This window comes from Sorex araneus, chromosome 10 (assembly GCF_027595985.1).
Source record: "Sorex araneus isolate mSorAra2 chromosome 10, mSorAra2.pri, whole genome shotgun sequence".
Taxonomy (NCBI): domain Eukaryota; kingdom Metazoa; phylum Chordata; class Mammalia; order Eulipotyphla; family Soricidae; genus Sorex; species Sorex araneus.
The window spans coordinates 51,576,664-51,599,950 of record NC_073311.1 but is presented as its reverse complement, the minus strand read 5'-3'; the positions used below and the strand labels follow the sequence as shown (position 1 = coordinate 51,599,950).

Below are 23,287 nucleotides of genomic sequence, written 5' to 3'. Positions count from 1 at the left end.
ATCAATTTGCTCAAGCAGACACCAGTAACGTCTCCATTGTGAGACTTATTGTTACTGTTTTTTGGCATATTGAATATGCCACAGGTGGCTTGCCAGGCTCTGCCATGCAGGCGAGATACTCTCAGTAGCTTGCCAGGCTCTCTGAGAGGGGCGGAGGAATAGAACACTGGTCAGCCTTGTAGAAGGCAAACGCCTTATCCGCTGTGCTATGATTCCAGCCCTTGAAATTCTAATAATAATACAATTTATGTTTTTTTCTTTTTTCCAAGATTTCATAATATAAAAGAGCATAAGGAACAGATCTCTCATTTTAATGCAAGTATATATTGACTAGTGTGAATTGATTATTTTGAATTTATAATAAGAATAAAGAGTACTATAGAGAATATTTTATATATTTATACTTTATAATCAAAACATGCTTTAGTACACTAAAAGAACTTATTAGAAAATGTAAATAATTTTTTGAACTTCATTAAAAATTGCAGAGAGAGCTGTGACTTCATTTCTTTAAGTTTTAAAAATATTTTTGCACTCAAACTGAATACTTATGTTGTTTTCCTTAGAAAAATTAATTTTATCAGAACACTCCATGCTGGAGTCACCTGCATAATTTCTCTTCCTCTTACTTTAAAGTGCTCTGTTCTGGATCACCCAGAAAGTGAAATTCAGTGTCTGAATTTTCTTCACTCTTTTTGGCTTCTCAGATTTGATTTATTTTTCTTCTCTCTGTGTCTCTCTTCCCTTCGATCTGCTCTTCTCTCTCTGTCCATATTCTTCTTATTAGTACTCTTATTAGCACCCTCCCTCAATAATATTATTTTACTTTGCACGCAGTTTTATTGCGTACTATTTTAAACTTTAACAATACAAAAAATTTCAACTAAGAAACTAATGTTATTGTGATGTAGTGGAATAAATTTAAATTTACAAGTTTTTCTAAATTTTCATCTAGCTATCCAGAACCTAAAGCAGAATAATTCTTCCAGAATTTTTACAACGAGGATCCAGAAAGAAGGTATATACTGATTTTCAGTTTTGATAGTACATTTCATAATTTGTATGTCATGGGATAAGTAGAAATGCTAATCAATTTAAGAGGAAACATCATTAAAAAATAAAATAAAAGTTCATAAAAGTAATTGGTATGCAATAACATATAAAAAGTAACTTCTTTGTTATAAATTTTTTACCAATTTTGGCTGAAATATTTTATACCTAAAAATGATGGTGAATAAGTTATTCAACCTTACAAATTATTTATTTGTGGCTAATGTAAATATACAGAGTGGGAATTTTTAGTGCTGTATTTGTCTTATATCAACATTTAAATTAAGGCATGAGAACTGACCCTTACTGGGAGTGTTTGCATGAGACTTGTGCATTGATGTATCACATCCTGACAGTGCACAGTGTGTAATATAGAAGCATGTTTTTAACTATGCCCGTGTAGCAGATCCATCTGATGTTTGTAATTCAACTTTTCTATTAATAGCTGAAAATAACTCTCTGGTGCCTCATTGTGCTCACTGTCCTCCTGAGGGATTTACATACTCCAACAATTGCTATTATATAAATCACGGGACGATGTCATGGCAGGAGAGTGTGGTGGCCTGTGCTTCTCGCCTGTCTAGACTGCTTTATATAGAGAGTGAAGAAGAACTGGTAAGTGTTTAACGTGACAACCACATTACAAAAGACATTTCAATTAATACTTATTCATTTTTACATATTTTTACTGCATATTTTATACATTCTACATCTGGACTTTTAATATTTCAGTCCTGCAATTTTCTTTCATGTCATAATGTACATTTGATTTTTCATTCTTACTTTTTTCTAGAAAGACATGTTTTCACTATTGTTTTTTAATTTTTTCTTCCATTTAAACTAATTAAAGATTACAATATTTGCTTATATTACAGCTAGTGATAACCATTTAAGTGGATTGAGTTAGCTTCAAATGAATCAAGTGTTATTGTGTGCTCCTAAATGCAATAAGAAATTGGCACATTTTTCAGTTTGCCAGTGACAAAAAACATTCCATGTTTCAAAGGCCGTTCTGTCAGTCACTCTGTTATTATTAGAAAGTCAAATAAGAATCTTGGATAGTGAAAGCAAAGTATGAATAGTATATTCACAATTATCAAACAATTTCTAAACATTCAAGCAAGATAAATTTTATAAAATGAATAGCACTGTAGCATTGTCATCCTATTGCTTGAGTGGGCTTCAGTAACATCTCCATTGTGAGACTGGTTACTGTTTTTGGCATATTGAATACGCCACAGGTAGCTTGCCAGGCTCTGCCATACCAGTGGGATACTCTCGGTAGCTTGCTGGGCTCTACGAGAGGGATGGGGGAATCGAACCCGGGTCAGCTTTGTGCAAGACAAATGTCCTACCCGCTGTGCTATCACTCCAGTCTCATAAAATGAATAAAAATTTTTAAAAAAACACACCAGGTCATTAGGATGCAAATTTTTTTCCACCCTGTTTCAGATTTTCTTCCCTTCCCACTTTCCTCTCAAGCTACCATAGTTCTCTCAGTATTACCTACTTCTTCGTCTTTTCCTTGTGCTTTTTCTGTGCATCAAAATTTCCTAATTAGGACATAGGCAAAATCTTGTATTTGTCTTTTTCCTTCAGACAATTCATGCAGCATAATTGTAGGGAGCTCATTTCACTTTGTTTGCAAATATCAAAGATCCATTTTTATAAATACTACACTGATAGGATTGGATAAGTCTATCACAGCTACGTTACCTGGTCATTTTGAGGTCACCAGTTGCTCATTTTCAGTTGCAGCACTGTAGCACTGTCATCCCATTGTTCATCGATTTGCATGAGTGGCACCAGTAACGTCTCCATTGTGAGATTGCTGCTACTGTTCTTCGCATATCGAATACGCCTGGGTAGCTTGCCAGGCTCTGTTAAGCAGGTGGGATACTCTCAGTAGCTTGCCAGGCTCTTCAAGAAGGATGGAGGAATCGAGCCCAGGTCGGCCGCATGCAAAGCAAATGCCCTACCTGCTGCGCTATTGCTCCAGTTCATTTTTAGTTTTTTAAAATAATATGTATCAATAAACTTGGGAAAATGTAACCTTTGAGTTAATGTTTTCATGTTCTTTGCACTGATATGCAAATTTACATTTTTGTAATTATTAATGAAATTACATTAAATGTACATGTTGTTTTCAGTGAAATGGTAGTGTTAATATAGACATTTTCACTATCTGTATACAAAAATATCTTTTCATAGTTTTTGTCTGTGCAGGAAGGCTTGAGCATTTCAAGTGTGCCAACTCTGTGCTCCAGATCTTGGCACATCTTGGGGGCCCATATGTCCTGCTGAGATTGAAGTGGGGCCTGGTACACAAAATTCAAGCCTCTTAACCACTGTACAATCTCTCCAGCTCAAAGTCCTTACATCTTTTAATGTCTTTTTCCTTGTCATTAAATAGAGTCCTGTATTAAGATGTTACCAGATTTTATGCATTTTTTTCTGGGTTAATCTATTCAATTATAAATAAGATTTCTTTCTGAATTATCTTTTTTGTGACCACACTTGAAATGCTCAAGCCTTCCTGCACAGACAAAAACTATGAAAAGATTTTTTTTTCCTTTTTGGGTCACACCCAGCGATGCTCAGGGCTTACTTCTGGCTCTACACTCAGGCATTACTCCTGGCGGTGCTGGGGGACCATATGGGATGCTGGGAATTGAACCCGAGTCAGCTTCTTGCAAGGCAAACTCCCTACTGACTGTGCTATCGCTCCTGCCCCAACCATTAATTTTCTATGCTCACTGAATGCTTCTATAGATTTTGATGAAGTCTTTAATGCTTTTGAGAAATACTATCATTTAATTTGCACAAATTAATGGATTGTAGGCTTTTTAGAGAGGGAGATTCGGTTGACACCCAGTGGTGTTCAGGGGTTATTCCTTGCTCTGTGCTCAGGGATCACCCCTAGCTGTGCTTGGGGACCTTTGTGATGCCGGGATCTAACAGGGTCCGCTGCTTTACAAGCAAATGCCTTAAACTCTATCACCTGACTTGAATTCTTATTACTTTTTATTTGTGTTTTTTTTTATCATGTGCTTTCTACTTGATCTGACTAGAACTTCTAATATTCAATTGAACAAAAGTGATACTAATAGATGTTTTACCTTGTTCCCAATTCTAATGAAAAAGCTTACATTCAAGACAAAATTGGGGCCAGAGAGATGGTACTGGGATTTCAGAGAAGTCATGCGTGTTTACTGCCCAGGTTCAACCCCGTGGTTAACCCAGCATTGAAGGGTTCAGCCTGGAGGACTCTGGGCACTGGATAACCCTTGGCCCCACAGAACCTGAGCAATATCACAGCCGCAGGCTCTCGCTGATCTGCCCAATCTACTTGGCTGAGCATATTTGAAACGGACCTTTGGGATTCCTGTCCACATGTTGGGGTTCCCCCAACAAAAATAAATAACAAAATAAAACATTTTTTATTGTGACAATGTTGATTTATACGACATATTAGACTTATAAATAACATTACATCTGACACTATATACCAAATTATAATAGACTCTTTTCCAAATGTTTAGACACATTTGGAATACATTACTGTCACACCACACCCTTCACCACCAGGCCAATGTAGGTCCAGCACAATCCATTAGACATTTTCACCAAATGTCTCCCATGTGGTCATTTAAATTTTCATTATTCTTCTTTGGGAAGCCTTTCTGTTTATATATGATTTTATTATAAATATACATAGATTTGTTATTTTTCACTTTTAGGAATATTTGCTTCAGTGCTGGTATATTAAACTTACATATTATATATACATTAGGAAAATTATAATTTTCTTAGAAATTAAACATACAACCATGTAAAATTCATTGCTACAACTCTAATATAGATTATTCAAAGTGTTTATAGATATGTAAATGTGCACAGGCTTATTCATTTAATCATGTTTGTATTTAGTGTGTTTTTCAAGAAAAATCATTTCAATTTTAAACACTGATTATGACATTAACTATGTATATGTTTTTATTACTTTTAGAAATATCCCTTCTATCAATATTTTCTCTTTTTTATGTAAATATATATGTTTTATGATGTTGGGGTTTGTAGGATTACATAGCTTTAGGTAGTTTAGGTTTATTGGGTTACTCCCATCACAGTGCTCCCATTCCTCTGTGTTTATTTGTAGCTTCTTTCTTAGTATTCTGTTGACTGTAAATAATGTTTTTCTCTTCTCCTTGAGTCCTTTGCATAGTTTATTCAGAGCAAGTTCTTTTTGTGTGGACACAGGAAGACTTAACAAATGTTATGCTTTTGTAACCTGGGAGTCATTTGTCCTACATGATATTTTCCTCCAGGGCATCTGTTCTCTTGACCTAAGCCTCAGCTGCCCTTACTTCCTAGCACCCCCAAAGCAGGGTCCCGACGTGGGACGAGAAGGACCCAGGGCAAGCGGTAAGTTATGTGCTACCCTGGCATCAAGATGGGCCTGGCCAAAGTGCCTCATTCTTAACTATAACTTAAGAGTCTGATCATGGACAAGTGCTGTCATGATCTTAAAGTAATGACGAGACTAGGACCCTGCTAGGGATAGGAAAGACTAATCTGGCCTGAGCACTGTAGTCTGAAATTGAGATGACCCCAGGAGAGCAATTCTAAAAGTTTAATGCATCTCTTGCTATGCCCATACAAAACGATTAATATTATGAATGCTTATATGTTTGTTGGACAAGGAGAGGAGAAACACAGCATGGGATTTCATCATTGATGGGTCCTACTGAAAGAGTATCTGTGCTAGAGAATAGGTGTTCTGCTACATTGTAGATTCCAGGCTCTGGCCCAGCCTAGTCTTTGGGATGTAGATTTCGTGCTGCCTATTCTTTAATTGACAATGTAGATTTCATGTGGCAGCCCAGCCCAGTCTTTGGTATGTAAATCCAAGTGCTTTCAGCCCAAGGAAGGCTTCTGTTTTGGTTTTGTATCTTCTTTCCAGAGGCCTAGATTACTGGCCTGCAGATACAAGAGAATAATGCTGCCTCATTGTTCTTCCTATAAGATCTTTTGGTGCCTTTGGTGACGTCAATGTATTGTGCCATGAGCAAAAAGGGGTTCAGAGAGAGAGAGAGAGAGAGAGAGAGAGAGAGAGAGAGAGAGAGAGAGAGAGAGAGGGAGAGAGAGAGGGAGAGGGAGGGAGGGAGGGAGAGAGAGAGAGAGAGGGAGAGAGAGAGAGGGAGGGAGGGAGGAAGGGAGGGAGAGAGAGAGAGAGAGAGAGAGAGAGAGAGAGAGAGAGAAAGAGAGAAGATGGGGAAGGAGAGTGCAGGAAATGGAAGTTTAAAGATTGGATAAAAAGTAACAAATCGGGACCAACTGGCCATCCACACTGCCATTCCAGGGCACAGAACGCCCGGAGAGCCCGAGTGCACTCGCCCCTCGGTGTTCCTTACATTTTTGCAGGGGTTGAATCCACTACTTCATATTTACAGAACATGGGGATCCTACCACTTGAACTATATTCCTGGATGTCACCATTTTCCAAAAATTAACAGACTGGTGATGATCCTTTCAAATGCCCTCACAACGTTATTGAGATTAATGTATCATCTTTGTGTTTTTGTTCAATGATAGAACCTATAAAGAAGAGTGAAAACTCCAATATACATTATAAATAATAAGATATTACAATAAATATAGAAATACAAAGGCTCACAGAGGCCACTGTAAACAACTATCTGGTAAAATTTTGCGTAGGTTGAACTTGCCTTGACTTTCTTGAAGACACTTGCTTGGCAATGATAAGTGATCTTTCAAAAACACGGTTGTATTTGAAAGATAGTGTTTTGTTGAGAACTTTACATCTCTATATATCAGAAATACTGCTATTTTTTGGTTTTGAGTGCTATCCTAGTCTTCTTTTTTCATTATCAGGGTAATGATGTCCATATAAAATTACTTGGAACCTTTTCCCCTCCTTTGTTTAATTGATTTGTCAATCTATTTTTTTTAAACGTAGTACTGCAATCTAGTCAGCCATTAATTAAGCTGATTGAATTGAGCATGAATTCCACGATCTATTTTTTTTTATTTGAAGAGTGAGGCATGAATAAAAGGGCAAAAGTTTGTTTTTGAAATTATAAGCAGTTGGTAAAATTCACTGGTGAAAATTGAGATTTATAAATGAGAATGGCTGCAATATTGATATTGAAAGGTCATTAAGAATAACCCTTTACCTACTTTTAACCCCCAGATCTTGTCCAGCATGATCATTTCCAGCTATTATTGTCATACTGGTCTCTTCTCTATCTTACCTACCCTCAGCCCCACACACACTTGTGGTTAGTTGAGAGAGAGGGAAGAAAGAAGGAGAAGGAAAGAGAGAGAGAGCAATAGAGAGAGAGAGAGAGAGACAGAGAGAGAAAGAGAGAGACAGAGAGACAGAGAGAGAGAATGGCTGCCCTGAGCCACCTCTTATGTAGTTTGATGTTGGGAAGCAGCAAGTCTAGGTCTTCTGTTGGTGATCTGTAATAGTGGTTTTTTCATACCTGTTGTTTCATAACTCAGGAGAAAACTTTTCACCTATTCGAATTTCATTTAATAATGTTATTAGCAGGGACTAACAGAAATAAGTCTATGGAAGCTTGACCCAATTGTTGGACTCTTTCAGTAAAGAGGGATTGTTCTTTGCTTTATCTTGCTAAAAATGAGAGCAGTTGTTGGCTTAGAGCTAGTACAGGGGTAAGGGACGGCCTTATGACCTTGAGGAAACTAACCCTAGTTTGACCCCTGGTACCACATATGTCCCCCAAGTACCTCCAGGAGTGATCCCTGAGCACAACTTGGTGTAGCCCCTAAACAAATAATTTTGGACATCCAATTATTGTTAATTTCCTCACTGCCAATCCCTTATAAAATCTTTTGTTAAATCCTTGTAAAATCAATCTTGAGTAAAACTGTAAAAGTTATCATTAATTTGTGTCAAGGTCTGGGGAAATAAATGTCACAGTAGCTGGAAATGTATTTAGTGTGTTATTTCTATCAACATAAATAAATTATGCGCACCTCATTTTCTTTGTTAAATAAGAAACAGACCAAACTTGCTAATTTTTTATATCTAGGAATTTAAATCAAAACAAAATAATAATAAAATTTTAGACAATGTGAAAAGCATTAATAATCTATCTCTATTTCTGTCAAAGTGAAAAAAGCACTGCTTTTTATTTTTTAATTAAGAATCCTTTGAAAAAACAACTATTTGCATCTTTAAAATAATAAAATTTCTCATCATACACATTGAATGTTTCTGGGATAGAAATTTTTGGCGTCCATATCACCTCCATTATGGGTTGATATATTTCGTGACAGCAGACACCATCCATGGACATCAATAAATGGTTCAACTTCCAAACTAATGTAAGTTTTTTATTTCCTTTAACTATTTTAAATGTATAGAGAAAATACAAGATTTCATAATAATCTTAATTAACATGCTAAATAATAGCATAAAGAAAATATTGTTTTTAAATGAATTTTTATGCAAATATTAAAGTATGAAGTGGTTAGTTGTCCTTACTTCAAAATACTTGAAAATTTCATTTTGTCACTTTTAATATAATAGTTTATTCCTTTTACATTCCTTTCCCCAAAAATGTTACTGTATAGTGATTCTCCTGCTAAAAACTGACAATGTATTTATGCATTACTCTCATTACAGAATTTAAATAAATCATTTTGAGAACATAACTGTGCTCTATTAATCTCTTGTTGCTTGTTAACGATTTTTTCATATAAATTTTAAAGTATGGAGTGATTAGTCTTCTGATCCCAATCATCTTTTCCATCTTCAATACATTAATTTTTTTTTACACAGAAAGTGTTACTGACTAGTGAGTTTGCCGCTAAAAAGTGCTAACATATTTATGCCTTTTTTTCCATTACAGGATTAAGAAAACTTCAGATGGAGAATGTAACTGTGTTTTATTATTCTCATCTATCCTCCGTGCAGAGATTTGCAATAGTCTAAATTCATATTGGTGCAAGCATAAACTTCAGAATTAGTACAGCTATATATGGATTCTATTGAATAAATTGATAATCTTAAAGAGAACAACTAATTTTGCATCTAATAATGACCTTACCAAATTGAAATGTACAAAATTAAGTTTTAGTAATTACCGTAAAGTTTCTTCCTATTTCAGGGAAATTATTTCTATATTTCATCCCAAGTATGAGATTTATTGAATTTTTTTCATACTTACATTAAAGTAATTCACATTTTTTCAATAGAAAAATATTCCCATTTTTTTACTAGATTCAATAAAGAGTGATGGTAGTTTTTATTTTTTTTTAAATGGAATAGCAAATATTTTCCATTTTATGTTTGTGAAATAATGTTAAAATAATCCTCCACTTCTAAAATAAATCTACAGTAAGTGGATGTGCTATTTTTGTTTTTAAAATCTGTGTGTATTTATATTTATATTGAGATGTTTTCTTAACGCAATATCACAGGTTGGAATAAGTTTTTATTTATAACTATATACTTAGATTTTATCAAAGCTAGATAAGGAAGCATTCACTATTATATCACCTGATAGTAATTGTATGATAGGACTCACAGACAGAAAGACAGACAGACAGACAGACACACACACACACACACACACACACACACACACACATACACACAGGTTTGTATCATTGACATATCGACATATAGACATCTATATATGTCTATGTCTATATCATATATATGTCTACACCATTGAAGGGTGCTCATATATATGTGTACATATATATGTATATATACATATATATATACGGCAGATATTGAAGTACTCCAGCAGTGCTCAGGAGCATTGAAGAGGGGTGATTCCTGGCAATGATCTGGGGAAACATATGAGGTGCTGTAGATCAAACAGGATTCAGCTGCAAGGAAAATGGCCCTTACCATGTATATTTTGTTTGCTTTGGTGTCACATTGGATAGTGCAAAGGAGTTCTGTGTCTATTTGTTGTACTGCATCTTTGTAATTTTCATTTTCTAGGATTTTTTAGTTTCTGTAGAGATTAAAATGTATTTACAATTTTGCATTATCATCTGTTTCTGTAGCACTGTAGCACTGTTGTCCCTTTGTTCATCAATATCCTTGAGCAGGCACCAGTAATGTCTCTGCTGTGAGACCTGTTGTTACTGTTTTTGGCATGTTGAATATGCCACAGGTTGCTTGCCAGGCTCTGCCGTGCGGGTGGGATACTCTCGGTAGCTCGCACTCAGAGAGGGGCGGAGGAATTGAACCCAGGTTGACTGCATGCAAGGCAAAAGCCCTACCCACTGTGCAATTGCTCCATCCTGATAATGTCATATGTTTCTAATAATTATCAGTTTCTTTCTTTTACTTTCCTTGCTCCTTTTTTTATTTCCAAATCTGACTCAATTGATTTCTTTTTTTAATATATTCTTTCATGTATTAAACTTTATTATTCTAAATGTTTATTAAATGTATTTCTGAAATAAAAATATATTTGTATAAACATTTTCATTGAATGTAAATAATTTTCCAATTACATTTATTGTGCAAATAAATATTTTTATGTCATAAGAACTATGCATATTTTTAGGTTTCAAAAATATTGATAGAATTAATTTTACATATAAGTTAGTTACTCTTTTATACTGAACACTACTATTTCTTTGAACTTGTTTTAGTTTCTCCACAATGTATAGTTTTAGTGCCACATATGTTATATGCTAATTTGATTTTTGATTTCCAATATAGTCATTTTTCGTATTGCCATCATCCTAAATAGTAATATGTGTATTTACTCACATCATCATAAGTGAATAATAATCAATTATTTTTAAATGGTTATTATTTTATTTTATTTTGTAAATAACTCCAGAATCAACCATATATTCTCATGTACCAAATTTTATTATTTTTTATTATTTTTAAATTTTTTTTCTTTCCCACCAGGACGCCCAAATTGTATTATTTTTTATGTGACACTATTTAATTTAAAAAGAAAACAAAGTGATAAAATGGGTATAAAACTTCAAATACTTCAAATTAAAAAGGGCAGCATTAGTGAGCATGGCCCTATCTGGTGAATTAGTGAATGATTTTAGTCTTACAATTTCATAATATGACTAATGGAAAGTGAAAAATATCATTTAACTTTTTAATGCTGCAACATTTGTCACTTCACCCAGTGTACATTTTCCACCACCAATGTCCCCAATTTCCCTTCTACCACGACATGCCCAGTTTATTTTGATGGTAGGCGCTTTTTTTATTTCTCTCCTTTTGACTTAATAAAAATGGAATCATTAGAAAAATGCATATATTTAGCCATTTTCCATTTATAGAATCCTTAAATTAGTACAGATTATTAAAATACAACAATGAATTGTGTGAAAATTTCCTAGATTTCATAAAGATAAAGCTAGATTTTGTCTAAATTCATTCTCCAGTGAGCGGTAGCACAGCGGATAGGGCATTTGCCTTATGCACAGCTGACCAGGGTTCAATTCCTCTGCCCCTCTCGGAGAGCCTGACAAGCTACCGAGAGTATCCCGCCCATAAGGCAGAGCCTGGTGAGCTAATCGTAGCGTCTTCAATATGCCAAAAACAGTAACAAGTCTCACAATGGAGATGTTACTGATGCCTGCTCAAGCAAATCGATGAACAATGGGGATGACAGTGACAGTGAGCAGTTTAGAAGTGAACTTCCATAGGAATGATAGACTTCTTTGTGGATACAACAATGGGAAATCATTAAAAGAATTCCTTTAGGTATAAACTAGACTCCAAGATTTAATGATGCACTTCTTTTGATGTCATTGTGTCTTTTGATTTGTGATTTAAAAGTCTACTTTTGGGGGCCAAATGATAATGAAGTGGGTCGGGCCCTTGCACATGGCTGAATCAGATTCAGTCTCTGTCACTACTTGTCGGGCCCCAATCCCAGCCAGGAGTGACCATGAGCATAGAGCCTGGAGTAAGCCGTAAGCATAGCCAGGGGTCACCACAAAACAAGCTCTCCCCCGCTGCCCCACTCCCAATCTGCTTTTGCCATAGAGCTGAGAGATAGGACAGCAGTAGTCAGTGCACTGGCCATGTGCCTGGCCCCTCCAACTTCCCTCCCTGACATCTCAGATAGTCCCCTGAGCAACTGCAGAAAAATGATCCCGAAGCATGAGAATAAGTACTGAGCATTGCAGTGTGGCCCTAAACCCTAACAAACACAATTAAAGCTACTTTTCTGTTTGTCCCCTTTTTTATTAAGTGGTAGTTTAAAAATAGTGTCTTGAATGAGCTCAAATAATAGTAAGGTGGGTAGGGAGGTTGCCCTGCACTGTTGACCCTGGTTTGATCTTGGCACCACATATGGCCCCTTGAGCACTGCAAATAGTCATCCATGAGCGCTGACTCAGAAATGAACCTGAGTACTGCCAAGTGTGCCCTCCCTGCTTTAAAAAAAATGATCTTGGAGCCAAACTACCTTGTATAAGTCAGGCCCAGATTTGATCGCCTGTACCTCATTTGGTCCATGTGCCAACCAGTAACGATCCCGGAGCACAGAACCAGAGTACTGCTGGGTGAGACCCTAAATCCAAACAAACAAGTAGATAGATAACAGCATCTATATTTCTGCCTGAATAAGTTAGGTCTTGACTTGTAACATTTTTTTTTCATTTTATTGAATCACCATGTGGAGGGTTACATAGTTCTCAGGATTATGTCTATTATACAATACTCAAACACCCTTCCCTTCACCAGTGCCCCTATTCCATCACCAACCACCCCAGGATACCTCCTGCCCCCTCCCGCACCCCCCCGTCCCCGCCCTTGTAATTGATAAGTTTCATTTCGTTTATCTTGGTTACATTCTATGTTTCAACACATAACTCGCTATTGTTGCTGGGGTTTCCTGCCAATAGGAAAAAGACAGTCCTATTGTCAAGGAATCATTTGATAGTTCTCCATTGCTGAGAATGTAAAGATATTAAGTCCCGTTGTTTGTTACATAACTTTTCTATTTTTTTCCCCCCTCATCCTGCGCCACTGAGTTCACGCCTGTTTAGTATTCACCACGGTGCCTGACAAAGGAAAACAAACCGGAAAAGATGGTTATTTCCTGTCATCAGCCGGCGTGGGGCTCTGGCTTAGTTGATAGTCTGGTAGAAAGTCTGCAGTTTCTGGAACCAAAAGTAGTGTGCTGGTATCGGCCCCGACTCGTGATTCCACCAGCGTCCCGCTGTTCCATGTACATAATACTTTATTCCCTTGTATCCCATTCCCATGCCACCAGGTCCGTGTCAACTTAATGGACATCATACTATGGTTAACGCCACGCCGCGTTTCTTCCCGAGAAAGAAAGATATTTCTTCTCAACTGGCGTGGGGATATGGCTTAGTTCAATCTAGAGAGATGGCTACCATTTTGGTTGCCTTCAATATTTCAACAAAAAACTTACTATTCTTGTTAGGGTTTCCCACCAAAGTCCGACCCGTTAAAAAGGAACCATTTCATATTGCTGATGATTAGATGACATTAGGTCGCGCGGTTTTGGGTTTCTGTATAAAGTCCAGGGAAAATTCTGCCTGAAATTCTATCGCTACAATCTTTTATCCTTTTATGGTGCTAATAAGATGGGAAAACCTAGAGAAATACCGGGCCCCTAAACGGGCGGAAGTGGGAAAGTGTCCGAGGTGGACGGAGACCGGTACTTCCCTGCCCTCGATCTCCCGCCAGCCACGCCATGCAGTTGGGTGCGTGTCTCCATTTTGTGCTCAGAGAAGTGGGGTGGAAGCTGTGCTGTGCCCAGGAGAGGTTGAGAGAGAGAGAGAGAGAGAGAGAGAGAGATTAAAAAAAAGAGAAACGCCGGGCCCCCGCACGGGGGGCCTGGCGGAAACGCTCAAATCACATACTGCAGGTTGTTCAGTGGACTGCTGGTGTCCAAAGCAGCTCTCTTGTCCTCCTCAGTCATACTGGAGCGGCGGGCGCGGCAAAGTGGGACATGACTTGTAACATTTTTAATAAACATTCATGTAAAGGGAGAAAGCTAGGTATCATTGGATAATAAGTCACTGAATATCACATTGAGTAATTATTTCATATTTAATCAAATTTATGGTGATTTAGTTGAGTATACTTTAATGCTTTATATTTCCCACAAACATATTTTCATGTGAAATTTCAAGCTTTTATAAGCATAAAATTTAATTTAGAAATTTCAAAAACTTGATAGTAGTTAGAACTGACAATTTTTTTGTTGTCACAATAAATTTGAAAAGGTAATTAACAAAAGACTTAGAAATTACCTTATGTGAATTATTTAAATCACTTAGACAGCTGAAGTGAACTTCACTGATCATAGGATATTTCTGGAAATTGGCACCCACATGTTTTTTTTTAAACCAACACATTCATTTGTTGAACTCATTTATCTAAAGTAAGTACATTTGTGATTTCTTTTATATTTTAGATTTCAGTTTTATATTTTGAATAAATTTACTATGTTATGTAACATTTTACAACATGGTATTCTTTACATTTTTCCATAAAATCCTCAATATTATAAGTAAAAAGAGCACTTAGCAATCTCTTTTGTGTATAGCTTATTTATTTTAAACAATTATTATTTGCTATAGTTGATAACCACCCATAAGATGAACAATGATAAATAATGATAAATAGCAACTTTAGATTTAGAATTCTTGAGACATTATACCTGATGTTGTATATTTTGTGAACTTAAGATTTTTTTCCAGTTCTCTGTCCTCTCACATGCAGAAGTTGTTGCCTACTATTGTTACTAAATTGTTAATAAATTACTTTTATGATGCTAAATATGTAAATAATTACAATGTAATGTGCATAATGCAATAACTTGAAATGTATGCCATTTTCCTATTTCAGCCTCAAGCTATTCAACAATTACTTTCCTATTAGAATTTGAAGATTATAAACTGTCTTTAGTGATTATTATATTTCAAAATACTGATAATCATCAGTGACTTTTTGATGACAGTTTTAATTTTAACACAGGTATTCATTTTCATGTTATTAAATCATTACAATCTGACTTTAAATAAATAGGCATATTACTGTCAGAATCTTGATTCCTCACAGATTTTCAATGTGTATCATTCCAGTAATAAAATATTGTCAATTATAGAATATTTTATAAATAAAGTTTTTCTTATTTTTTTTTGCCATGAGACCCTTATTTAAGGACCCAAGAATTTATATAATAGCTGTAGATTCTTCAACTGTGGAATGAACTCTAGTACACACCCTCCACCCCACCCAGTTCCTGTTCTACCACCTTGTTGTTACGTACTATTTTTCTCAAATCTACTTACCTTAGAGCGCAGTGCCTGGCATTAACTTAGCTGCAGAGATGAGTAATGAAAAAACAACATATGCAGAGCTAAATTTGACTAAAAAGTCAAAAAAACAACAAATAAAACCTAGAGGTGCTAAAGGCTTCACTTCAGGAACAGAACAAGAAATATACTATGCAGAATTAAATCTTCAAAATGCTACTCAGTCTCCTCAGGCAAATGACAAGAACTACCACTGCAAAGGTAAACTTTTATATACATGTAAGATGCAACAGTTCGAGAACGGGCAGTTGGGTTGCAGAGTGTTGGGAGAGAGAAGAGAGGAAACTCAGTATTGTTCATTTTGGACAATCAGAGAGTTAATTTGAATATGATATTCTAATATGAATTCTGAAGACTAATTTTGTTTAGGCATTGTTGAACAAATCATAGAGCTATGCACTTGCTAAAAATGCAATGCAGTGTTCTGGGAGAAAGACTGCAATGGACCTAGAGTCCAAAATGGTAACAGAATCGCACTTCTAAATAGTTCTCTCCGTCTTTCCATTCTCAGTGTTTTCATTTCACTCCCATAGGATTTCTGTCACCTCCAGAGAAGCTCATTGCTGGGGTCCTGGGAATCCTTTGCTTTGTCTTGGTGTGCATTATAACAACCACAGTGATTATTACTCATTGTAAGTAAATTTTTGAAATTTTAAAAAAGGAAACTTTTACAGATGATCTCACCTCCACTAAAGATTTTATAATATTAAGGAACAGATCCCTCATTTTAATGCAAGTATATATAGACTAATGTGGATTATTTTGAATTTATAATAAAAACATAATTTAGAATACTAGAATACCGTATTGAGAAACGTAAATTTTTTTGAATTTGGTTAAACCAAATACAGAGGGAGATGTAACTTATTTCTTTAAACTTTTAAAATATTTTTCCACTCAAACTTAATTCTTATATTGTTAGTGAAATTAATTTTCTTAGATGGAGTCACCTGTGTAATTCCTCTTAGTCAAAGATTTTATAATATTAAGGAACAGATCTCTCATTAATGCAAGTATATGTAGACTAGTGTGGATTGATTATTTTGAATTTATAATAAAAACATAATTTAGAATACTAGAATACCGTATTGAGAAACGTAAATTTTTTTGAATTTGGTTAAACCAAATACAGAGGGAGATGTAACTTCATTTCTTTAAACTTTTAAAATATTTTTCCACTCAAACTTAATTCTTATATTGTTAGTGAAATTAATTTTCTTAGATGGAGTCACCTGCGTAATTCCTCTTAGTCAAAGATTTTATAATATTAAGGAACAGATCTCTCATTAATGCAAGTATATGTAGACTAGTGTGGATTGATTATTTTGAATTTATAATAAAAACATATTTAGGATACTAAAATACCTTATTGGGAAATGTAATTTTTTTTTAACTTTGTTAAACCAGAAGTAGAGGGAGATGTAACTTCATTTCTCTAAGCTTTTAAAGTATTTTTCCGCCCAAACTTATTCTTATATTGTTTTCCTTAGTAAAATTAATTTTCTTAGATGGAGTCACCTGCGTAATTTCTCTTCCTCTTATTTAAAAGTATTCTGTTCTGGGATGGTTGAGAATGTGAAATTCAGTCTGAATTGTCTTTATTCTTTTTGGGTTTGCTTTATTTCTCTTCTCTCTACTTCTCTCTTTCCTTCTTTCTGCTATTGTCTCTCTGTCCATATTCTTCTTAGAATTAGTACCCTCTCTCAATAATAGTGCTATACTTTACACACAATTTTATTGAATATGATTCTAATCTTTAACAATGCAAAAATTGTCCACTAAGACACTAATGTTATTGTGATATAGTTGAATCAATTTATATTTATAGGTTTTCCTTCATTTTCTTCAAGCTACCCAGAATCTAAGGCAGAATAATTCTTCCACAATTAATACAACGAGCACTCAGAAAGGTAAATACTGATTTTCAAAGTTTTTATAGTACATTTTATAATTTGTATATCTTGGACTAAGTAGAAATGCTAGCCAATTTAAGAGAAAACATAGTTAAAAAATAAGGAAATGAGAGTTCATAAAAAGTAATTGGTATGCAACAACATATAAAGAATAACTTACTTATTATAATTTTCTTTACAAATTTTGGTTCAAATATCTTACAGCTAAAAATGATGGTGAATAAGTTATTCAACGATAAAAATTGTTTGTGGCTAAAGTATATATATGGAGTGGGAATTTTTAGTGTGGTATTTGTCTTATATCAACATTTAAATTAAGGGATAAAAACTGACCCTTACTGGGCGTGTTTGCATGAGACTTGTGCTTTGATGTATCACATCCTGACAGTGCAAAATATGCAATATACAAGCATGTTTTTACCTATGCGCGTGTAGTAGTTCTATCTGATGTTTGTAATTCAACTTTCCTATTAATAGCTGAAAATAACTCTCTGGAGACTCACTGTGCTCACTGTCCTCCTGAGGGATTTACATACTCCAACAATTGCTACTATACAAATCATGAAAAAATGTCATGGACCGAGAGTGTGGTGGCCTGTGCTTCTGGCCGGTCTCGCCTGCTTTACATAGAGAGCAAAAAAGAACTGGTAAGAGTTTAACGTGACAACCACATTCCAAAAGACATTTCAGTTAATACTTATTCACTTTCGCATATTTTTACTGTATATTTTGTACACTCTACATATTGACTTTTAATATTTCAGTAGTCCTGCAATTTTCTTTCATGTCGTAATACACATTTGATTTATCATTCTTACTTTTTTCTAGAAAGACATGTTTTCACAACTGTTTTTAATTTTTTTCTTCCATTTAAGCTAATTAAAGATATAATATTTACTCATATTACAGCTAGTGATAGCCATTTAAGTGGATTTAGTTAGCTTCAAGTGAATCAAGTGTTATTCTGTGCTCATAAATGCAATAAGAAATTGGCACATTTTTCAGTCTGCCAGTGACATAAAAACACTCCATGCTTCAAAGGCCGTTCTGTCAAAAAGGGAAAAGGACGGAAGAATTGACCCGGGTCGGCCCCATGCAAGGCAAATGTCCTACCTGCTGTGCTATCGCTCCAGTCCATTTTTAGTTCTTTTAGATAATGTGTATCAATAAACTTGGGAAAATGTAACCTTTGAGTTAATGTTTTCATGTTCTTTGCACTGATATGCAAATTTACATTTTTGTAATTATTAATGAAATTGCATTAAATCTACATGTTGCTTTCAGTAAAATGGTAGTGTTAATATAGACATTTTCACTGTCTGCATACAAAAATATCTTTTCATAGGGGGCCGGAGCAATAGCACAGCGGGTAGGGCATTTGCCTTGCATGCAGCCGACCTGGGTTCGATCCCTGGCATCCCATATGGTCCCCCAAGAACTGCCAGGAGCAATTCCTAAGTGCAAAGCTAGGAGTAACCCCTGAGCATCGCTGGGTGTGACCAACAAGGAAAAAAAAATCTTTTCATAGTTTTTGTCTGTGCAGGAAGGCTTGAGCATTTCAAGTGTGCCAACTCTGTGCTCAAGATCCTGGCACATCCTGGGGACCCATATGTCCTGCTGAGATTGAAGTGGGGCCTGGTACATGCAATTCAAGCCTCTTAACCACTGTACAATCTCTCCAGCTCAAAGTCCTTAACATGTCTTAATGTCTTTTCCTTGTCATTAAATAGACTCCTGTATTAATATTTTACCAGATTTTATGCATTTTCTCTCCGGGTTATTCTATTCAATTATAAATAAGATTTCTTTTTGAATTTTCATTTTTGCAATTGTCTATGCTCATGAATGCTTCTATAGATTTTAATTAAGTCTTTAAGACTTTTGATAGATACTATCACAAAATATGCACAAAGTAATGGATTGTAGGCTTATTAGAAGGGGAGATTCTGGTGATACCCAGTGGTGTTCAGGGATGATTCCTTGCTCTGTGCTCAGGGATCACCCCTAGCTGTGCTTGGGGACCTTTGTGATGCCGGATATCTAAGAGCATCCACTGCTTTACAAGCAAATGCCTTAAACCCTCTCACCTGACTTGAATTCTTATTACTTTTTACTTGTTTTATTATGTGCTTTCTACTTGATCTGACTAGTACTTCTAATATTCAACTGAACAAAAATGGTACTAATAGATGTTTTACCTTGTTCCCAATTTTACTGTAAAAGATTATATTCAATAAAAAATGGGGGCCAGAGAGATAGTACTTGGATTGCAGTTAAGTCATGCACGTGTACTGCCCAGGTTCAACCCCGTGGTTAACCCAGTATTGAAGGGTTCAGCCTCTAGGGCTCTGGGAACTGGGTAATTTTTGATCCCACAGAACCTGAGCAATATCACAGCCGCAGGTTCTCGCTGACCTGCCTAATCTACTTGGCTGAGCACAGTTGAAAGGGGCCTTCGGGATTCCTGTCCAAATCTTGGGGTTCTCCACCAAAAATAAGTAACAAAATAAAACATTTTTATTGTGACAATGTTGATTTATACAGCATATTAGACTTATAAGTAACATTATATCTGACATTATATACAAAATTATAATAGACTGTTTTCCAAATGTTTAGACACATTTGGAATGTATTACTGTCACACCACACCCTTCACCCCCAGGTCAATGTAGGTCCAGCACAATCCATTAGACATTTTCACCAAATCCCTCCCATGTGGCCATCTAAATTTTCATTGTTCTTCTTTAGGAAGCCTTTCTGTTTATATATGATTTTATTATAAATATACATAGATCTGTTATTTTTCACTTTTAGGAATGGTTTCTTCAGTGTTGGTATTTTAATTAAACTTACATATTGTATATAAATTAGGAAAATTATAATTTTCTTAAAAAATAAACATACAACCATATAAAATTCATTGTTACAACTCTAATATAGATTATTCAAAGTATTTATAGATATGCAAAGGTGCACAGGCTTATTCATTTAATCGTGTTTGTGTTTAGTGTGTTTTTCCAGAAAAATCTTTTCACTTTTAAACACTGATTATGACATTAACTATGTATGTGTTTTGATTACTTCTAGATATATCACTTCTATCAATATTTTCTTTTGGTTTTTGTATAAATATATATGTTTCATGACCTTGGGGTTGAATCCAGAACTTTATATTTACAGAACATGAGGATCCTACATCTTGAACTATATTCCTGATGTCACCATTTTCTAAAAATTAACACATTGGTGATGATCTTTTCAAATGCCTTCACAACGTTATTGAGAGTAATGTATAACCTTTGTTTATTAGTCAGAGAGAGAGCCAGAGAGCCAGAGCCAGAGAGCCAGAGAGAGAGAGAGCCAGAGAGAGAGAGGGGGGGGGGGATTGGCTGCCCTGAGCCACCTCTTCTGTAGTTTGGTGTTGGGAAGCAGCAAGTCTAGCTCCTCTGTTGGGTGATCTATAGTAGTGTTTTCCATACCTGTTTTTTCATAACTCTGGAGAACACTCTTTGCCTTTCTCTTTCAGAGTCCTTTAACTTTTACATTAGAATTTTAGTAAAAAATGTTATTAGCAGGAACGAACAAAGAGAAATGAGTATAGCAGCTTGAACAGATTGCTGTTACAGTGAAGAGGCATTGTTCTTTGCTTATCTTGGCTTAGAGAGCAGTTGGCTTAGAGATAGAACAGGGGTAAGGTATGGCCTTATGACCTTGAGGAAACTAACCCTAGTTTGACCCCTGGTGCCATATATGTCTCCTGGTAACTCCAGGAGTGATCCCTTAGCACAACTAGATGTAGCCCCCCCCCAACAAATAATTTTGGATATCCAGTTATCATTTTCTGACTGCCAACCCGTTATGAAATCTTTTGTTAGTTTCCTTATAAAAGCAAACTCAAAGTAAAAATGTAACGTAACAATTTACATTTACATCTCTTTCTTGGAGAGCCAGGCACGCTACCGAAACTATCTTGCCCACAAGGCAGAGCCTGGCAAGCTACCCATGGCGTGTTTGATATGCCAAAAACAGTAACAATAAGTCTCACAATGGAGATGTTACTGGTGCCCGCTTGAGCAAGTCGATGAGCAGAGATGACAGTGACAATTGATTTGTTTCCAGGTCTGGGGAAATGATAAACATAAATAAATTATGTACACTTCATTTTCCTTGTTAAATCAGAAACCAACCAAAGCCACTAATTTTTTATATCCAGGAATTTAAATCAGAAGCAAAATGGTAATACAATTTTAGGCAATATGAAAATCGTTAATCTCTATTTTTGCCAAATTGAAATGTAGCAATAACTTTTCACTTTTAAATTAAGAATCTTTGAAAAAATAGCTACTTGCATCTTTAAAATAATAAAATTTCTCATAATGAACACTATATATTTTCAAATAGAAATTTCTGGGCTCCATATTACCTCCGACTTGGGTTGGAATATTTCGTAACAGCACATATCATCCATGGATGTCAATAAATGGTTCAACTTCCAAACTAATGTAAGTTTTTTGTTTGCTTTACACATTTGAAATGTATAGAGAAAATATAAGATTTTATAATAATCTTAACTTGTTTAATTATAGCATGAAGAAAATATTGTTTGCTAGCAATTTTTCATATTAATTTCAAAATATGGAATGGTTAGATTTTGAACCCAAAGTTGTTGGAAATTATCTTTTCTTCACTTTCAATACATTTGTTTCTTCCTTTACACAAGAAATGTTATTGATTAGTGGGTTGCCTGCTAAAAAGTGCTAACATATTTATGCATGTTTTTCCATTACAGAATTAAAGAAAATTCAGCTGGAGAAGATAACTGTGTCGTATTATTATTTAGGCTCCATTCAGAGATTTGCACTTATACAAATTTATATTATTGCAAGCATAAACTTCAGAATTAGTAAAGCTATATATAAATTCTATTGAATCAATTGATAATCTTAAAGAAAATAGCTCATTTTGCATCTGATAATGACCTTACCAAATAAAATTGAAATGTACAAAAGTAAAGTTTGAGTAATTAGTGTAAAGTTTCTATATGTACCTTTCCTATTTCAGGGAAATTATTTCTGTATTTCATCCCAAATATGAGACTTATTGAATTTTTGTCATAGTTAAAGTAATTCCCATTTTTCTCCAATAGAAAAGTATTCTCATTTTTTTACTACATTCTATAATTCTACAAGTGGTGGTAATTTTTATTGTTTTTGTTTAGATTGGAATAACAAATTTTTTCCATTTTATGTTTGTAAATTAATGGTAAAAGAATCTTAATTCTAAAATAAACTAAAGTGAGTAGATGTACTTTTTTAAAAAAAATTGGTGTGTATCTATATTTATTTGAGATGTTTTCTTAACCAATTCACAGACTAGAGTAAGATTTTATTTTTAACTATATACTTAGATTTTATCAAGGTGACATAAGAAAGCTACACAAGGTGGAGCGATAGCACAGCAGGTAGAGCGTTTGCCATGCACATGGCTGACCTGGGTTCAATTCCTTCGTCCCGCTTGGAGAGCCCAGCAGAACCTGCCAGCTACTCGTGGCGTATTATATGCCAAAAACAGTAACAACAAGTTTCACAATGGAGTCGTTAGTGGTGCCCGGTCAAGCAAATTGATAAAAACGAGATGACAGTGCTATACAGTGCTATGAATAAGAAGCATTTGCTTATTGTATCAACAGAAGATAATTGTATGATAGGACTCACACACACGTCTATATCATTGACATATTGACATATAGATATCTATATATGTCTATACCTATATCATTATATATACCTATACCTATATCATATATATGTCTATATCATTGAAGGCAGGAATTAAAGTACTCCAGCAGTGCTCAGGGGTCATACATAGCAATGAACTGGGAAACATATGAAGTGCTGTAGATCAAGTAGGATCCAACATAAAGGAAGATAGCACCCACCATGAATATTTTATGTGGTTTTTTT

General features: G+C 35.1%; 1 protein-coding gene across 1 annotated transcript; it reads left to right on the top strand.

The window, feature by feature from the left end:
- Positions 1-1,587: 1,587 nt before the first annotated feature.
- Positions 1,588-22,477, top strand: LOC105943105 (NKG2-A/NKG2-B type II integral membrane protein-like). Its single transcript, XM_012933394.2, has 7 exons — positions 1,588-1,665; positions 15,390-15,609; positions 15,942-16,040; positions 17,259-17,318; positions 17,799-17,968; positions 21,726-21,826; positions 22,114-22,477. Exons 1-7 carry the CDS (start codon positions 1,588-1,590, stop codon positions 22,226-22,228), a joined length of 843 nt encoding a protein of 280 aa, XP_012788848.2. The 3' UTR covers positions 22,229-22,477.
- The last annotated feature ends 810 nt before the right edge of the window (positions 22,478-23,287 follow it).